General features: G+C 35.0%; 1 protein-coding gene across 2 annotated transcripts in view; it reads left to right on the top strand.

Moving 5' to 3' along the window:
* The window catches only part of LOC116573674 (protein FRA10AC1), a 35,620-nt gene that overhangs the window by 4,729 nt on the left and 14,493 nt on the right, over positions 1-16,398 (top strand). Inside the window, exons 6-11 of one of the 2 annotated variants that reach the window (XM_032313921.1) lie at positions 2,278-2,354; positions 3,602-3,685; positions 4,315-4,399; positions 8,822-8,867; positions 11,315-11,428; positions 12,600-12,642. In XM_032313921.1, coding sequence (XP_032169812.1) covers positions 2,278-2,354; positions 3,602-3,685; positions 4,315-4,399; positions 8,822-8,867; positions 11,315-11,428; positions 12,600-12,642 — 449 coding nt within the window. The remainder of the gene's footprint in view (positions 1-2,277; positions 2,355-3,601; positions 3,686-4,314; positions 4,400-8,821; positions 8,868-11,314; positions 11,429-12,599; positions 12,643-16,398) is intronic. The other variant, XM_032313922.1, reaches the window with a different exon arrangement.

Genomic DNA, 16,398 nt, shown 5'->3' with positions numbered 1-16,398 from the left:
AAGAGAAGACGAACAAGACCTGACGTGTTTCTGGTATTTATTACTATAGTCAGGATTAAGAGAAGGGGACAATGGCAGTTAGATACATCCCCTACCTATTGACATCTGTTTTACTTTGTTACCATTTCCTAATCCTTTGCTTTAACTTACAGGAATTCTCTTACCACCAATTTATTCTTCTTATCTTCTAACTCAATAGCTTAACTTTCCCGTGGATCTCATCTGTCACTTGTTCCTTTGGCATTTCAGCATCTATTGTGCCTTCCATGACACCACTCATTTGGGGGTATTGGGGTATCTAGTTACAGACTGATGAGGGTGAAAGTGTAGGTCCCCTTTTTTGACATGGGTGGAGGTGGGGCCATGGTTATTTCTAGAATTTTTCGCTGGAGTAGCGTAGGTATTGTCTCTAAGTTACCTGTCTTGTTGGGGTGCCCTCTGTCTTGATTATTCAGTTAGAGAGAGCAGACTTTGTTGGGACTTTTCTTATCTGTGCTTGTTGGCATTTTCAGCTTGTCAGCATCTTCATTTTCAAGTCTGAATTTATGAGTCAAAAAGAAAACCTGGGGAGCTAACCACCGTGTGTAACCATGGGTCTTGAGCTCCCTAGCTGTTATGCCTTCATCTCCTCACCTCTCAGGATCTTTGTATATTTGTTTTAGATACAATTTCCAAGGTTTTTAGTTCTTAGTGAGAAGAACAGGGAGAAGTACATCTTTGTCTACTCTAGTTTCCTGGAAGCAAGGTCCCATTCAGCCCCTGTTTTTATAAATAAAGCTTTATTGGCACGTAACTGTGCTTATTCATTGAGGTGCTATCTGTGCCTACTTTTCATGCTAAAATGACAGAGCTAAGCTGTTGTGACAGGTGCCATATTGCCTGCATATTGACAATTGACAGAAAGAATTTGTTAATCTAAAAGACTGAAGTGACTTGCCATGGTCACATGACCAGTTAGAGATAGACCAAGAGCTAGAAAGGATACCAATCTCTGGATATCTAGCTTTTCTCTTTTTTCCTTTTCTGAAAGGTTAACTGGTTTGTTGCCAGTCTTGGAAGTATCATATTATGGTTCAATATTCTGTTAGAACGTACTGTGATGAATTAAGTCATTATTTATCTTTGATATAGTAGGGTGTAGTCAGGCAGTACTGTGGATGAGGTCAGTTCTGTTATCTGCATGTCCAGCTCTGGAGAGAATACTGTTGAGCTTTTCAAAACAAAAACTAAGATGCTCATATATCTTGTTATATTGCATTAAAAATAAACATGACTGAATTCTTAAATATTAAAAGAAAGCATTAAAAAATAACATCTGAGTTCTTATATTCATAGGTTTTTGAAAGCCTAATGTTAGGATTTAATACTATAAAAGTTGTATCTTCTATTTTAGAGGCTTTATCATTACTGGAATAATTAAATTATATGTTAAGGTAATAAAAGGTAAATTATACTCCTTTATTTATTTTTTTTTTAAAGATTTTATTTATTTATTTATTTGTCAGAGTTAGAGAGAGAGAGCACAAGCAGACAGAGTGGCAGGCAGAGGCAGAGAGAGAAGCAGGCTCCCCGCTGAGCAAGGAACCCCATGTGGGACTTGATCCCAGGACGCTGGGATCATGACCTTAGCTGAAGGCAACAGCTTAACCAACTGAGCCACCCGGGCGTCCCAAATTATACTCCTTTAAATTTTAGACATTATAACTTTTCATATTATGATTAAAGTGAATATTGGTGTGAGTCTGTGTGTATTTCAGCAATAGAATAAGAAGCTCTCTTTCTCCCCAGGTAGAACTATATTTTATCACAAGAGTAGTATATGCTTGAAAAATGTTAAAAACAATAGGAACAGTATTAAGTAGAAGGTGAAAGCCCCTCTGCTCTACAGTATTGACTCTTAACAGTTAATATTTACCCTTTCAGATATATTTTTTAAAAGATTTATTTATTTCAGTGAAAGAGAGAGCATGTGAGTGGGGGGAGGGGCAAAGCAAGAGAGGGAGACGAGCAAACTTTGTACTGGGCGTGGAGCCCCACATGGGTCTCAGTCCCAGGACACTGAGATTGTGATCTGAACTGAAATCAGGAATTGGATGTTCAACTGATTGAGCCAGGTGCCCCCTTTTAGATATTTTTTTTAATTCATAAGCATATATAGTAGGTTTTGCATATTAAAAAAACTAAGTAGATTTATACTGTTTTTCTTTACTTTACTCATTTATCATAGGCATAGAACAACTCCTAAGCAAATCAAATCCTTAATTTTTTGCATTTCAGTATCAAAGGCACACAAAATTTGTAAATGACTATATTTTGTACTATGGTGGCAAAAAAGAAGACTTCAGGCGATTGGGGTAAGTGTCATGAAGTTCACATAGAACAGGAGGAAAGTATGGATGTCTTTAAAGACTCACAGTTACTGTGTCTTCAGATTCTGTCATTCTCTCCAGCTTACCATTCCAGTTTCCATATAATATCCTGAAGTGGAGAGGCTATCCATAACTTCTTGCTAAGTATCTCATCATGAACCCCATTTCTCTGGCATTTGGCCTCAGGTAGCCTGCTAAGCCAGATCTGCACTTGGTGATAAAAGGTTATGTGACGAATACTCATGTGCTTGATTATGCAGTAAATTTTTTAAAAATTTTTGAACAAGGATCTTTGAAATAATTTATTTTTTTAGGCCTCAGTGTTTGGGATTGGTTTTTAAAAAAAGGTAGGGCAAACAGGACAAAAATCAACTCTTTCCTATATTTGAGGCTCTCTATCAGAGCCTCTTGGTTGTGTGTGTGGTTTTTTCCCCAGACTTAATAATTTTCTGAGTTTGGTAGAGCCTTAAAAAACGTTGTATGATCTCATCTACCCCAGATTTATCTCCCCCTCTCAATTTAGCCTATTTTCCCCAACAATCCCTTGTTCTTTCCCCAAACTGTTAGCATCTTAAAATATCATTCCCTCCCCGCATTCTCTTCTGCTCTTACTCAGTCTCTCTAGGAAGCTATAGTAAAATGAGGTATAGAAAACTCTTTACACAGTTTTTAAATGTGATGAAAATGGGGTTATTGACTTTTTTAGATAAAACTTGCTTTCATTATTTTTCCCTATCCACTTAGTGTTTATTCAAGTTTATTCAGGTTCCTCCTCCTGGCTTTGGTGATTTAGCATCATCCATATAATTGAAGCCAGCACAATAGGTAAATGGATGCCTTATCCATTTAACTTGCTTCTGGAGCAGCATTCTAGACAATACGGAATTTTTTTTCTTTTTTTAAGATTTATTTATTTGATTTGAGACATAGTGAGAGAGAGAGGGAGAGAGAGAAGGAGCAGGGAGGAGAAGAAGCAGGGAGCCTGATGCATGGCTCAATCCCAGGACTCTGGGACTATGATCTGAGCAGAAGGCAGATGTTTAACTGACCCAGCCACCCAGGTGCCCCAATATGGAAATCGTTTCTATAAGTATATATACATTCACACATAAAACTATCTTTATCTTTATGTATTTTTTCTCAAGTGCTAAAAAAATCTCACAGAACTGTTTAACCTCCTAAATTTGACTAATTTTGTGTTTATGTGTAATTGGAATAGTTTTATTTTCCAGGGAAAATGACAAGACAGACATGGATGTTATACGAGAAAATCATAGATTCTTATGGAATGAGGAGGATGAAATGGACATGAATTGGTAATTTTTGCTGTCTGAGATGTAATGCATGAATTTCTTTAGTCCCGTCTCTCCTGCTGTTTCCATGTCTTACATTCAGCCCCGGCATTGAGGAGTTCTGAATGCCTAGTATTGAGTCTGATTTGGTTCCTTTGGTCATTTTTAGCAGTTTTAACTGACTTCTCATTGCTAGTATTGAGTAAAAACATGCCTAGTATTGAGTCTGATTTGGTTCCTTTGGTCATTTTTAGCAGTTTTAACTGACTTCTCATTGCTTGACTTAGTCTTGAAAAGAAAATATATTACACTTTTACTGTATTCTTTGTTGTCCTGTAATATGGTTTTTAAACATTTTTAAAAATATTTTGGGAAAAAGTAATACCTGAAAGTGGTTTTAAAAATGTAAACATTGCAAAACGTGAAAAGGAGTAAGGCTTCTCTCCTCTGACTGTCAATCTTCCTGTTTCCCTCTCTGAGAGAGCCACTATTAATAGTTAATATTCAGGTATTCTATGCACATGTAAGTAATAGGCCTCTTTTAAAACATTAATATTTATATCATACGTGTTGTTTATTTGACATTGCTTTCACCTGGAAAATTGTGGTTTAATTTATAAATGTAAAAGATTTATGTTCTTTTATGGATCTAGGGAAAAGAAACTTGCAAAGAAATACTATGATAAATTATTCAAGGAATACTGCATAGCAGATCTCAGTAGATACAAAGAAAATAAGGTATGCCGTCCAAATATTTATAGAAAGTTCTTATTTAAGTACCGTATTACTTTTTAATTATACTATCACACCCCATATTATTCTTTTAAAGGTGCTAAATGAGCTAGGTTGCCCTGCATCTATGAAGTGTCATTTGGACAGTTTAACTTCTGCAACTATGAAATTTACAAAGGGTGCCTTAGTCAAGGGTGCTTTGTGAGCTGAGGCATGAATAGTCTGAAATTAAACAAGTGGCTACTGGATCCTGTTTCATCCTAACTCTGGCCTAGAGCCTCTACTGATTATAATGAATGATTTGACACTGCAGGATGATGTCTTGTTTCACAGATGATGTTTGAAATTGATAGGCTTTTTTTTTTTTTTCAAATAAATTACCATCTATAAAGAGGCAGATGTACATCTTCTTTTATACCAATGTCTGTGCTAGTAGAATTAACTCTTATCAGTGCTATTTTGTAATGGCAGATTTCCATTCCTGCTTTACATTAGTTACTTTAGTTGATAGTAAAGTGATTTTTATTTCTATCTCAAATTTCACATTCACAGCTAGAGAAAGTAACCTGGAACAGATGATCTCAGTTTGAAATGGGGGAGGGAATGTTGCATAAATCTATGTTTTGGATAGTGTACATTTGTATTAAGACAGAATCTATTTAAAAAGTTTTTTTAGATTTATTTATTATAAGAATTTCTTTTTCATTTAATTAATTAAATCTCAAACCATGATTTGTTTCATATTTTTTTTCCATAGTGCTTTTAATATATGGGTTGCTTCACAGTATTCTTATAGATAAGAGTGTCCAGATTTACAACCTTGTTTACAAACCCATCCCAAAGACTTCCTTGATTTCTTAAGAGCTATCTCTCCTCTCTATACTAGTTATTGATCACAACAAATCCAAAAGGCACCACAGCAACTGGAGTTACTTGAAGTTACTACACTGCAAGTCAAGTATGAAATACACATCTTTCTAGGAACCTAATAAAGCAGCTTATTCCATGCTAGCTTATTTGTTGATTGCTGTTCAGTATTTATTAAGGACTGGGCAGGGTATTGTGAATTAAAACGTGACTGCCCTTCAAAAAAATATCCCTATAATTTAGTTGAAGGGAGGAAGTACACAAAACAATAAGTATTCATATTCTCCATTTGAAAAACATATATTATTGGAAATCATACTTTAAAGAGGATAATCTTGAAATAAATTACATTTTCCTATTAGAACATGATGAGTAGTTAGATGTGAGGGTAAATCTAAGTAAGAAATCAGAAATAGGAAATGTGGAGTGAGGCAGGTTTTTTTTTTTTTTAAGGCCCAGTTTTTAGGGGTAGTTTTTAAGTTCACAGCAAAATTGAGGGGAGGGTACAAAGATTTCCCATATGCCTCTTACCCCATATATATGAGGGGTATCTTTTCTAAGGGAAAGATGACTATTTTTTTTGGCACACCATGTTTGAGTTAAGAATAGTGCCTTTGATTTCCTTGCTAGGATGCATTTTCTCATAATTTTATTTATACAAAGACAGTGTTTTATTCACTTGTAGTTAATCAGCTCCTTGCTCAGTGCCTATTACTTGGGGCATTTTTAGTGAATTCCAGCCTCTGTCCCACACACTTGTTCCCTTCTTTACTACTTCTTCCCTTTCATCATTGAGAAATTGGTTGGATTGTTGAATCAGTTAGGATTAGAACCTGCTGCAAGGACTGAAGCACTCCTAAGTAACTGACTTAAATGAGCTAGAAGTTTATTTTTCTTCTGCATAGAAGTCCAAGTAGATGGTCTTGGAGCTTCGTGTTTTCAGGAAGTTAGGATCCATCTGTCTTACTGCTTGCATGTGTGATCTCTCTGTGCTAGCAGGTAGAGTAAGAGAAGGAGGCTTAGCACCAAATCCTGAGTAATTCCAGTGTTTAATCCAGACTATCAGCAGGAAAATGTATGTCGGGCGAGAATATAAAAACACATTGATACAAAACCTCTATACAATCTTTAACTAGTAGGACATACTGTTTGTTTATTATATTTCTTACCCCCTGTAAGATTATAACTTTCCTGATAATAGACACTATTTTAATAATCATCTTGTATCTTCAGCAGAGTGCCAAGCCCAGTAAGTAGTTGCTTAATAATTATTTGTTGAATAGATTAATGAGTGGAAGGAAAAGTTGAGAAACTATTGCTGTACACATTTGTCTGTGCTTCAGTGGGCATCCCAACATATATGTTGGATGGCAGGCAATCTTAACATAAATGGGCTTAAAAGTAGAATAAAACAGAGTCATTTTGAACGTTTTATTTTTTTTCTAGACTGGGGAGGGAGATTATTTTTTTGGATTTTAATCAGAGTATTTTCAAATATTTGAGCCCCTAGTTGCATTTAAACTACAAAATTGCCTAATTCAAATAAGTGATAAAAATAGACAAAGTTAATCAGGCATTGAACAACAGTTCATCTGAATTATCTCTCATAATAGAACAACCTATTAGACGAGGTTTTTATGCATAAAAAGAAAGTAGACTGAGAAGTTAAGAGACTTTTCAAGGCCACAGAGCTAATTAATGAATGGTAGAGCTTCTGTTGGGTCTGCATGATTCTAAAACTGAGCTTTTAACCATTATAGTAAATTGAATAGAAAATGAAATCATTTATTAAAACTATAGAAAATTAGCCCATGAATATGAAAGATTTCAGAAAGGCAGTGAAGAAAAATTATTTTTAGCCAAAAGAACAGTTATGTTTAGGAATCTGGAGGAAAGTTTAGGGCTCCAAAGGGTCCCCTTTCTCTTTTCTCTTCATAATACTTTGCCAGTGGGGAAAGAGCCATACATGAATTGTGATTGTGGTTGTTTTCCAATAAAACATAAAAAAGGCAGCAGGCCATCGTTTACTAACCCCTAGGATACTGTGTACCAGGTACTATTCTAAATACTTTGTGCGTATTATCCCATTCAAACCTCTTAATCCAAAGAAATAGGTATTGTATTTTCTCTACATTACATATGAGGAAGCTGAGGCACAAGAACATTAAATACCTCGTCCAGTATTATACAGCCATTAAGTGGTGCAGCTAAGATGTAAACCCAGACAATCCAACTCTTTTGGACTATAGCATATTGTCTCTTTGCTGTACCATATCCTCTTTTTTTCTGTCAGTGTCATAAAACAAGATAAATATTTTTTATTAATTAGGTATCTTGCAGCCTAGCACCTGTACCTTTTAATAGGTAGTTTAAAAGTAAATAAGATTAATTCCTTAATAGGGAAGTTGGTAATTATTCAAATGTTTTTTTTAAACACCTGGAATCCTATAAGGAGAAAAAAAGTTTCTCACAATGAGAATTATGTTTTCTTTTTCTTTTTTTTTTAACTTTTTATTTTAATCACCCTGTGTTCATCACAAGTGCACTTCTAATCTGCATCACCTGTTTCACCATCCCCGCACCACCCCCCACCTCCCTGCTGGTAACTATCAGTTCTCTATAGTTAAGAGTCTGTCTTTTAGTTTGTCTTTCTCTTTTTTTTTCCTTTGCTCATCTGTTTTGATTCTTAAATTCCACAGGTGAGGGAAATCATACGGTATTTTTCTTTCTTTGACTGACTTATTTCACTTAGCATTATACTCTAGCTCCTTCCATGTTGTTGCAAATGGCAAGATTTCTTTTCCTTTAGCTAAATAATACTCCATTTTATGAAGAAGAGGTCTCGTAGTGCCCTGTAGTATAGTGTCACCTGTTCTCCAGGGCTTGGTGCTTCTGGGAGTGTCTCCAATGTATACTACATGTATTCTGCTTTTGTGTCCTGACCACTTTGTCCTTCAGGCCAGTCATCTGCGAAGGTTCTCTTTTCCTGTCATAGGCAGTGTTTTAACTAGGTGTGCTCTGGTCTGCTTGTGAAATGAGACCTGTCACTGCCACTACTAGAACCAAGGTTTGCAAGACTTCTGGGTAGGGAGATATGGTGTGGAAAGGATTTGGGCTAGTTGTCTCCGGGGAGAGGGCCCACTGTGCTGGGACGGAGGCAAATGTGTCTGAGAAGCAGGGCTTCTCTGGAGCATGGGGGCCAGCAGGGTTTTGTGTGAGCAAGTTAAGTAGTGAGTGTCAGCCCTGTGCTGGTTTCCATAGGTAGCCCTGTGTTTATGCTGAGGGGCATGGGAGGGAAATGGTGCTGGCCAGTTTCTTTAACCCCAGAGAGGTCTGTCTGTGAACACTGCCTTCCTGGGACACGCTCAGAGATGAGCAGCTAATTTCTGCACCGTGTTCCCCACGCACTCTTCAGATCACTGTTTCTATGCTGTGTATCCATGGGGTGTTTGCCCTGTCTTTTGTCCAAGAGTGGCCCCAGTGTCCTCTATGTTTAGATGTATATACAATTTCAATAGTGTTTAAATTTATGCTGGTATAAATGTAATTTTTTTCTCAAAGTTTGGATTTAGGTGGCGAGTAGAAAAAGAAGTAATTTCAGGAAAAGGTAATTCTTTTTTTAAAGTTTTACTTTTTGGGCGCCTGGGTGGCTCAGTGGGTTAAGCCTCTGTCTTTGACTCAGGTCATGGTCTCAGGGTCCTGGGATTGAGCCCCACATTGGACTCTCTTCTAGGCAGGGAGCCTGCTTCCCCTTCTCTCTCTGCCTGCCTCTCTGCCTACTTGCGATTTCTCTGTCAAATAAATAAATAAAATCTTAAAGTTTTACTTTTTTATAAGATAAGGTTTTTTGTTATTGAATTGAAGTCATTGAGTAAGATTATTTCTCATGTGTACAATAAATGGTTATCTATATAAGTAAAATTAGAGACAATATATTATTCATGATATATGACTAGCAAAGGTCAAAATAAAATGCTTTAGTGATTTTTATCTTTAAATTTTTGCTTTTAGAACAGTCAATGGAGATTAAGTAGAAAATATTTAAAGAGTTAAAGGAAACTAATAAAGGATGAATACTTGAGTTTTTTCTTTTCTCAACTTTTGAGATAATGAGTAGGTATTACCATATTCAGTCTAATCACATTTTGAATGTAGAGATTAAATATCACTTTGAACTAATAGAATTTTTGAACAGGCTAGTTCTTACTTTGGGATGTCATTGAGATTAACCCCGAATATTCAGTCTTATGGCAAAAGATCAAACATTTGGTAGGCAATCACTAAATGCTTTTTCTGTGCATTGTTGTAATCTACTCATAAATCTCTGAAAAATTAATGTCTCTGTACTGTGTCATGATACAAAAGCTCTTTATTGATAATTGCATTTTAAAGTGTTAATGCTTCTGAAAACTGCATAAGAGCATTTAGGAAATAATTTTAAACTAATAACCTTTAAACTGAAAATAAAGGTTGTACTTTAAAATGATTAAACATTGATGCCATCATTGTGGATCATTTACATCTTCCATAAATTGGGTGTATATGTGAAGTATAAAACTGGATCTGCAATAAAAAAATTAAGGAGTAGGAATTTTTTTTTTAGATGAAGGATCAGCCCTGAAGATACTCTAAAGGAGAAGGAAAAAGAACAAATTTAAAGCTAGTTTTAAGGGTGCCTGGGCGGCTCAGTCATTAAGCGTCTGCCTTCATCTCAGGTCATGATCTCAGGGTCCTGGGATCAAGCCCTGCGTCTGGCTCTCTGCTCAGCAGGAAGCCTGCTTCTTTCTCTCCCACTTCCCCCTGCTAGTATTCCCTCTCTCCCTCTCTCTCTTTCTCTGTCAAATAAATAAGTAAAATATTTTTAAAAATTTTTAAAATATAAAGCTAGTTTTAACTTTTCTTAATATGACAGTTTAGTTTGTGTTTTTATCCAAACAATGAAAAATTATGAAATGTCTCACAGTTTTAAAATTTTGTACTTTTATTCAAATGGAATTTTCAGGTGATGGTAAGTAATGCTGCCTTTGAAAAAAATGATGAGCATTCTTTAAGTTACTATAACTGAAAAAAGAGATGAGTTGGTACGGGAAAGCTATTGCTCTGATTTAGAATTATTCCTTCGTTGCTGTTGTTACTGATCATGCACAGATTTCATGAACTATTCATTTGGAATGAGTAAAAAAAATCCCAATTTAGAAAAGTTATAGGCTGTTTGGACTGATAATTTTCAAAATTCATTTTGATAATTCCTTTTTTATAAAAACTTTAGATTTGTTTCTGTTGGTGCAAATTATTGAGATAAAAATTCTTTTTTGTTTGTGCAAATACAAGGTTCATCTTCTGCTGTGAAAGTAAATAGTTGTTGAGTAGTTTATTTTTTTTTAGGATCATCAGTGTTAGTCCTTTTTTTACAGAATGGTTTAATAAAAATACAGTGAACATAATAATGTGCTGTTGATTTTAGTGTCAGGTAACTCTTAAACTTAGAGTATAACCCAATACTCTACTGATTACTTAGTCTACTTCATCTCAGAGTGCTTCCATTTTAAAATGTGCTTTAAGTGCCATTTTATGCTGGTGCTTAAAATAGAAGTCATAATGTTAATACTTAAACTAAGAATTTTAATCAATTTAAAAATTATTATTAAATATTAAAAAGGATTCATCCAGGTGTAAATATGTGTACTATGGAAATGTATTTATTCTTTTAGGGTATTATTGAGTTTATTTTTTTAGTATTTCCATTTTCTAAAGTGTAAGATTTCCTAATCAGGGAGTTGCTGAAACCCTGATCTATACAGTATATCAATCTCTTGAGCAAGAATTCTGTGATTTATTTTTCTTAATAACCTTTTCTTCACCTCTTTGATCTAATACTTGTATATACATTTGTTAAGTATACTTATAGTTATTATGCTCAGTTATTTTTTTAATCCTGACTACCTAGAACTAAGAATTTATGTATGTAAAGAGCAAATTTTAGGAGTAATTCCAGATAGTACAGATAAACATTGTCACCAACTGTCATAGCTAATATTCCTTTCTTTATTGCAGGCCAGTTTTTCTGTGGAAATAAATGTTGTGATAAAAAAGATGACTTGAAGAGCTGGGAAGTTAATTTTGGTTATATTGAGCATGGTGAAAAGAGAAATGCACTTGTTAAATTAAGTAAGTTGACTTCAGGTGGAATATAATTGATTTCTTCAAAGTTTATCTAGTAATTTAGATTTAAAAATATATAGACTAATTTAAAATTTAATTTTAAAAATTTAATGTATCTTTCTGGAAGCACTCTTTTTTCTGAATTTCCCAAAGTGACAAATAACTTTTGAGACTTCAGTTTTTTTACTCTCAGCATTATGGTAACATTTAGGTGAAAGAGTTCTAATGCCAAATAAAAACCTATAATTTGTAAAGTGATGACCTCTTCCTGTTACGGAATATTGGTGAGAATATCATCAGTGCAGAATAAGATGCAGAGTATCAGAAAAGGCAATGTAAAATCTCATGCTACCTGGTAGCCATATTGTTGTGGTATGGACAATAATTAGACTCTTCGTGTCAATAAAGAACAAGTTCTAAGATGGTGTAATTGTTCTTGATGTCAGTCTTAAAAGCTTAGTAAGGTTTATAATCCAGAGTACAGCAGCTTCTCTTGATAAGAATGTATTAGAATCTGTTGTTCCTTCTTTCCTCCCCCTCCACCATGAATTAAGCTAGTCTTATGTGTCAGCTTCTTCAGGCCATCACGTTAGCAACCTTCTCTGGGTCCTACATAAATGTGCTTCAGAGTTTTCTGCCTACTCCCTATAGGAGTCAAGAATTTCCTCATGTGCTTCTACTTAATGCACACCAATGTAGAGGTTCCTCCTGGAAGTGTTCATGATAGAAAAGTCAACTGCTGTGAACTGAGATTAAGGCAAAAGAAGAGGTCATAATCATGGAACCTTTTGAAAGGTTTTTTTTCTATTTGAAAACTCTGAAAGCACTTCAGAACAAGTAACTATAGCCACACTGTTGTTATTAGATATCTTTGATGTGAGACACACATTAATCCTATATATGAAACAGAGTTTGCTTTTAGAATAAATTGACAGCACTTTTTTCTAAAGTAATACTAGAATATTTTCAATTCTTCAAGCATTCTGTTACCCTTTTTATTATGCATATGTATTTTTCAAGGTGGAGAGAACCAGATTGCTTTTTTGGATTGTTTTTTCAGATAATCTGTAAAAGGGATATATGGAATAATGAGAATGTGTGATATTAAGGGTAGAGTATCAGTATAGTTAATTCAAATTCAACCTTTCAGTGGTGTCACTTTTTTTTTTTTTTTTAGGATTATGCCAAGAATGTTCCTTTAAATTAAATTTTCATCACAGGTAATATTATCCTGTAAAATGCTGTTGTTAATGTTTAGTAGTCTTGGACATAGTCACTTACCTGCACTGAATGTCTAAATGTGGCCTTATGGGGTTGATGGTTTAATTTATTGATTGTATGGGATATCTGGCATTACTGTGATACACCAAACACATATACCAGGGAACTGGAAATTTTCTATGCCTTTCTCTAGCCAGCCAGTTTTAAACATGAAGACCTGTGCACGGTCGTAGATAGATGCTAGAATTTTTAGTCTGGAGTCAACGTTCAGAAGCCATAATATTGTATTGAAAAGCAGATCTGTATTGAAAACTGTATTGAAAAGCAGATCTTCATAAAGTGTTTCTTAATGTCTCATTAATTTTTTTTCTTTAAATTCTCTAAATTTAAATGCTGTTAATTAACATATAATATATTATTTGTTTCAGGGTATAGTTCTGTGATTCATCAGTCTTATAATAATACCCAGTGCTAATTACAACACATACTCTCCCCAGTGTCCATCACTCAGTTAACCCCATGCGCCTCCTTTACAGCAACCCTTAGTTTGTTTCCCAAGACTGAGAGTCTCTTATGGTTTGTCTCCCTCTTGGCTTTCATCTTGTTTCATTTTTTCCTCTCTTAACCCTATGCTCCTCTGCCTTGTTTCTTAAATTCCACATATGAGTGAGATCATATGATAATTTTCCCTGATTGACTTATTTCATTTAGCATAATATCCTCTAGTTCCATCCATGTCATTGCAAATGGCAAGATTTCATTTTTTGATGGCTGTGTAATATTCCATTATAGATATATCTTTATCCATTCATCTGTCGATGGACATCTGGGCTCTTCCCATAGTTTCACTATTGTGGACATTGCTGCTGTAAACATTGGGGTAGAGGTGGCCCTTCAGATCACTACATTTGTATCTTTAGGGTAATACCCAGTAGTGCCTTTGGTGGGTCATAGGGTAGCTCAATCTTCAACTTTTTGAGGAACCTCCATACTGTTTTCCAGAGTGGCTGCATCAGCTTGCATTCCCACCAACAGTGTAGGAGGGTTCCCCTTTCTCCGTATCCTCACCAACATCTGTTGTTTAATGACTTGTTAATTTTAGCCATTCTGTCTGGTGTGAGGTGGTGTCTCATTGTGCTTTTGATTTGTATTTCCCTGATTCCAGGTGATGTTGAGCACTTTTTCATGTGTCTCTTGGCCATTTGGATGTCTTCTTTACAGAAATGTCTGTTCATGTCTTCTGTCCATGTCTTGATTGGATTATTTGTTCTTTGGATGTTGAGTTTGAGAAGTTCTTTATGGATTTTGAATACTAGCCCTTTATCTGATATATCATTTGCAAGTATCTTCTCCCATTCTGTCAGGTGTTGTTTGGTTTTGTTGACTCTTTCCTTTGCTGTGCAAAAGCATTTTATCTTGATGAAGTCCCAGTAGTTCATTTTTGCTTTTGTTTCCCTAGCCTTTGGAAACGTGTCTAGCAAGAAGTTGCTGTGGCTGAGGTCAGAGAGGTTGCTGGCTGTGTTCTCATCAAGGATTTTGATGGATTCCTGTCTCACATTTAGGTCTTTCATGTATTTTGAGTCTATTTTTGTGTATGGTATAAGGAAATGGTCCAGTTTCATTCTTCTCCATGTGGTTCCTATTTTCCTAACACCATTTGTTGAAGAGACTGTCTTTTTTTCCCACTGGATATTCTTTCCTGCTTTTTTGAAGATTAGTTGACCATAGATAGAATTGAGGGTCCATTTTTGGGCTCTCCATTCTGTACCATTGATCTATGTGTCTGTTTTTGTGCCATTACCATACTGTCCTGATGATCATAGCTTTTAATAGAGCTTAAAGTCTGGAGTTGTGATGACACAAGCTTTGGTTTTCTTTTTCAACATTCCTTTGGCTCTTTGGGGTTTTTTCTGGATCCATATAAATTTTAGGATTATTTGTTCCAGTTCTGTGAAAAAAGTTGATGGTATTTTGATAGAGATTGCATTGAATGTGTATATTGCTCTAGGTAGCATAGACATTTTCACAATATTTATTCTTCTAGTCCATGAGCATGGAACACTTTTCCATTTCTTTGTGCCTTCCTTAATTTCTTTCATGAGTATGTTATAGTTTTCCAAGTACAGATTCTTTGCCTCTTTGACTAGATTTATTCCTAAGTATCTCATGGGGTTGGGTGCAATTATAAATGGGATTGACTCCTTAATTTCTCTTTCCTTTTTCTTGCTGTTGATATATAGAAATTCAACTGATTTCTGTGCATTGATTTTATATCCTGCCACTTTACTGAATTCATGTATGAGTTCTAGCAATTTTGGGGTGGAATCTTTTGGGTTTTCCATACAGAGTATCACTTATATCTCATTTAAACAGTGTTTTCTTTGGAGTTTGTCATTCTTACAAAGTATTATATACCTTTATTCTCATTTCAGATGTTAAAATCAGGCCTCTGTCAAGTGCTAGGACGTGTCTTTCATGTTGGGTGGGGGAGGAATATCAGTGTTCTGCAATATGCAATATATATATAAATAAGATCATGGGCTTTGAAACAAGACCCTGTTTATTCCTTTCAGCTTCTCCACTCGCTAGTTGTCTTCTTTGGGCAAGGTACTTAACCTCTGTGAGTCTCAATTTTATCACCTGTAAAAATGAGGATGTTGAGGTTATCATGGGGATTAATGAAAGTGCATGTGAAGTGCTTGATGTAGTGCCTGGCATATGGGAAGTTAAGCATAATGGGGTCTCTGGCACTGAAGATGTTCAGACAAAATCTGTGACCTGGTGTTGTTGTGATGGTCTGGTTTCAAGGCCTGAATAACAGTTGAAAGTCTAACAGTGAGGTTCTGCAACTTTATAAAATGTATTTGTCAGTATATTAATTTTAAAATCAGCTATGTTATAAATGTGCTTTATCTAGTATTTTAGTTATTAAAAATAAATATTAAGTAATGAAAAATTTTTTAATTCTTAAAATTAGCAGAATTTTAAAGATTACTTGAATAGCCTAACTTTCATTTCCCGTCTCCATCAGTGATCCTGAAAGGTACCAGAGAGTTTTTTTTTACCTTGACTTTCAAGCTCTACTTCAAAATTGAATTGATTCTTATGAGAGGCAGAAAGTGGTTACTGCCTTAAATAGTCTTAAAACATTTGTTGTAAGTACCTTAAGTTAGAAGGTCTGATGAGGAAGTTTCTTGAAACTCAGGCTCTTTGTTTTCTCTTCATTCTCCTTCATGGTCCTAGTTTCAGCATTATCGCCTTTTCCTATCTAGTATTTCCTTTCTTAACCAGTTAAAATCAATTGTTTGCCAGCCATGGTACTGGCAGTCTTATAAACCTAGCCTGAAAGAGATAAAGCTACAGCAGTAAAAGGACAAATGGTCTAAAGTAGACATTTAAGTAAGCCCCCCATCCCCATTCCTTCATGCCTTTACTGTATTTTTTTATTCTTAACAGAAGAATTTTCTACTTAGTGGTGGTTTAGAGCTGTTACAGCGTTTCTTCGTATTTTCAAAGTATGTTTTTTTTTTTTCAAAGTATAGGTATCTATGAATTTATATGGGGAGAAATGATGTTTGTTTTTGTAATTTAAAAAAAAAAGTGGCTAAATGGTAGAAAATAAAAAGGAGGAAATGAGTAAAACTGTGATTTATATTTACTAAGATTTGTGTATGGAACTTATGAAAAAGGATTTCTCTCAGTTTTAGGCTTCATTATCTTGCAGAATTGTCTTTAATTAATATACTAACCTAAGA

This window comes from Mustela erminea, chromosome 14 (assembly GCF_009829155.1).
Source record: "Mustela erminea isolate mMusErm1 chromosome 14, mMusErm1.Pri, whole genome shotgun sequence".
NCBI classification, from domain to species: domain Eukaryota; kingdom Metazoa; phylum Chordata; class Mammalia; order Carnivora; family Mustelidae; genus Mustela; species Mustela erminea.
The sequence above is the reverse complement of the archived record's forward strand: the minus strand, read 5'-3'. Positions and strand labels throughout refer to the sequence as shown.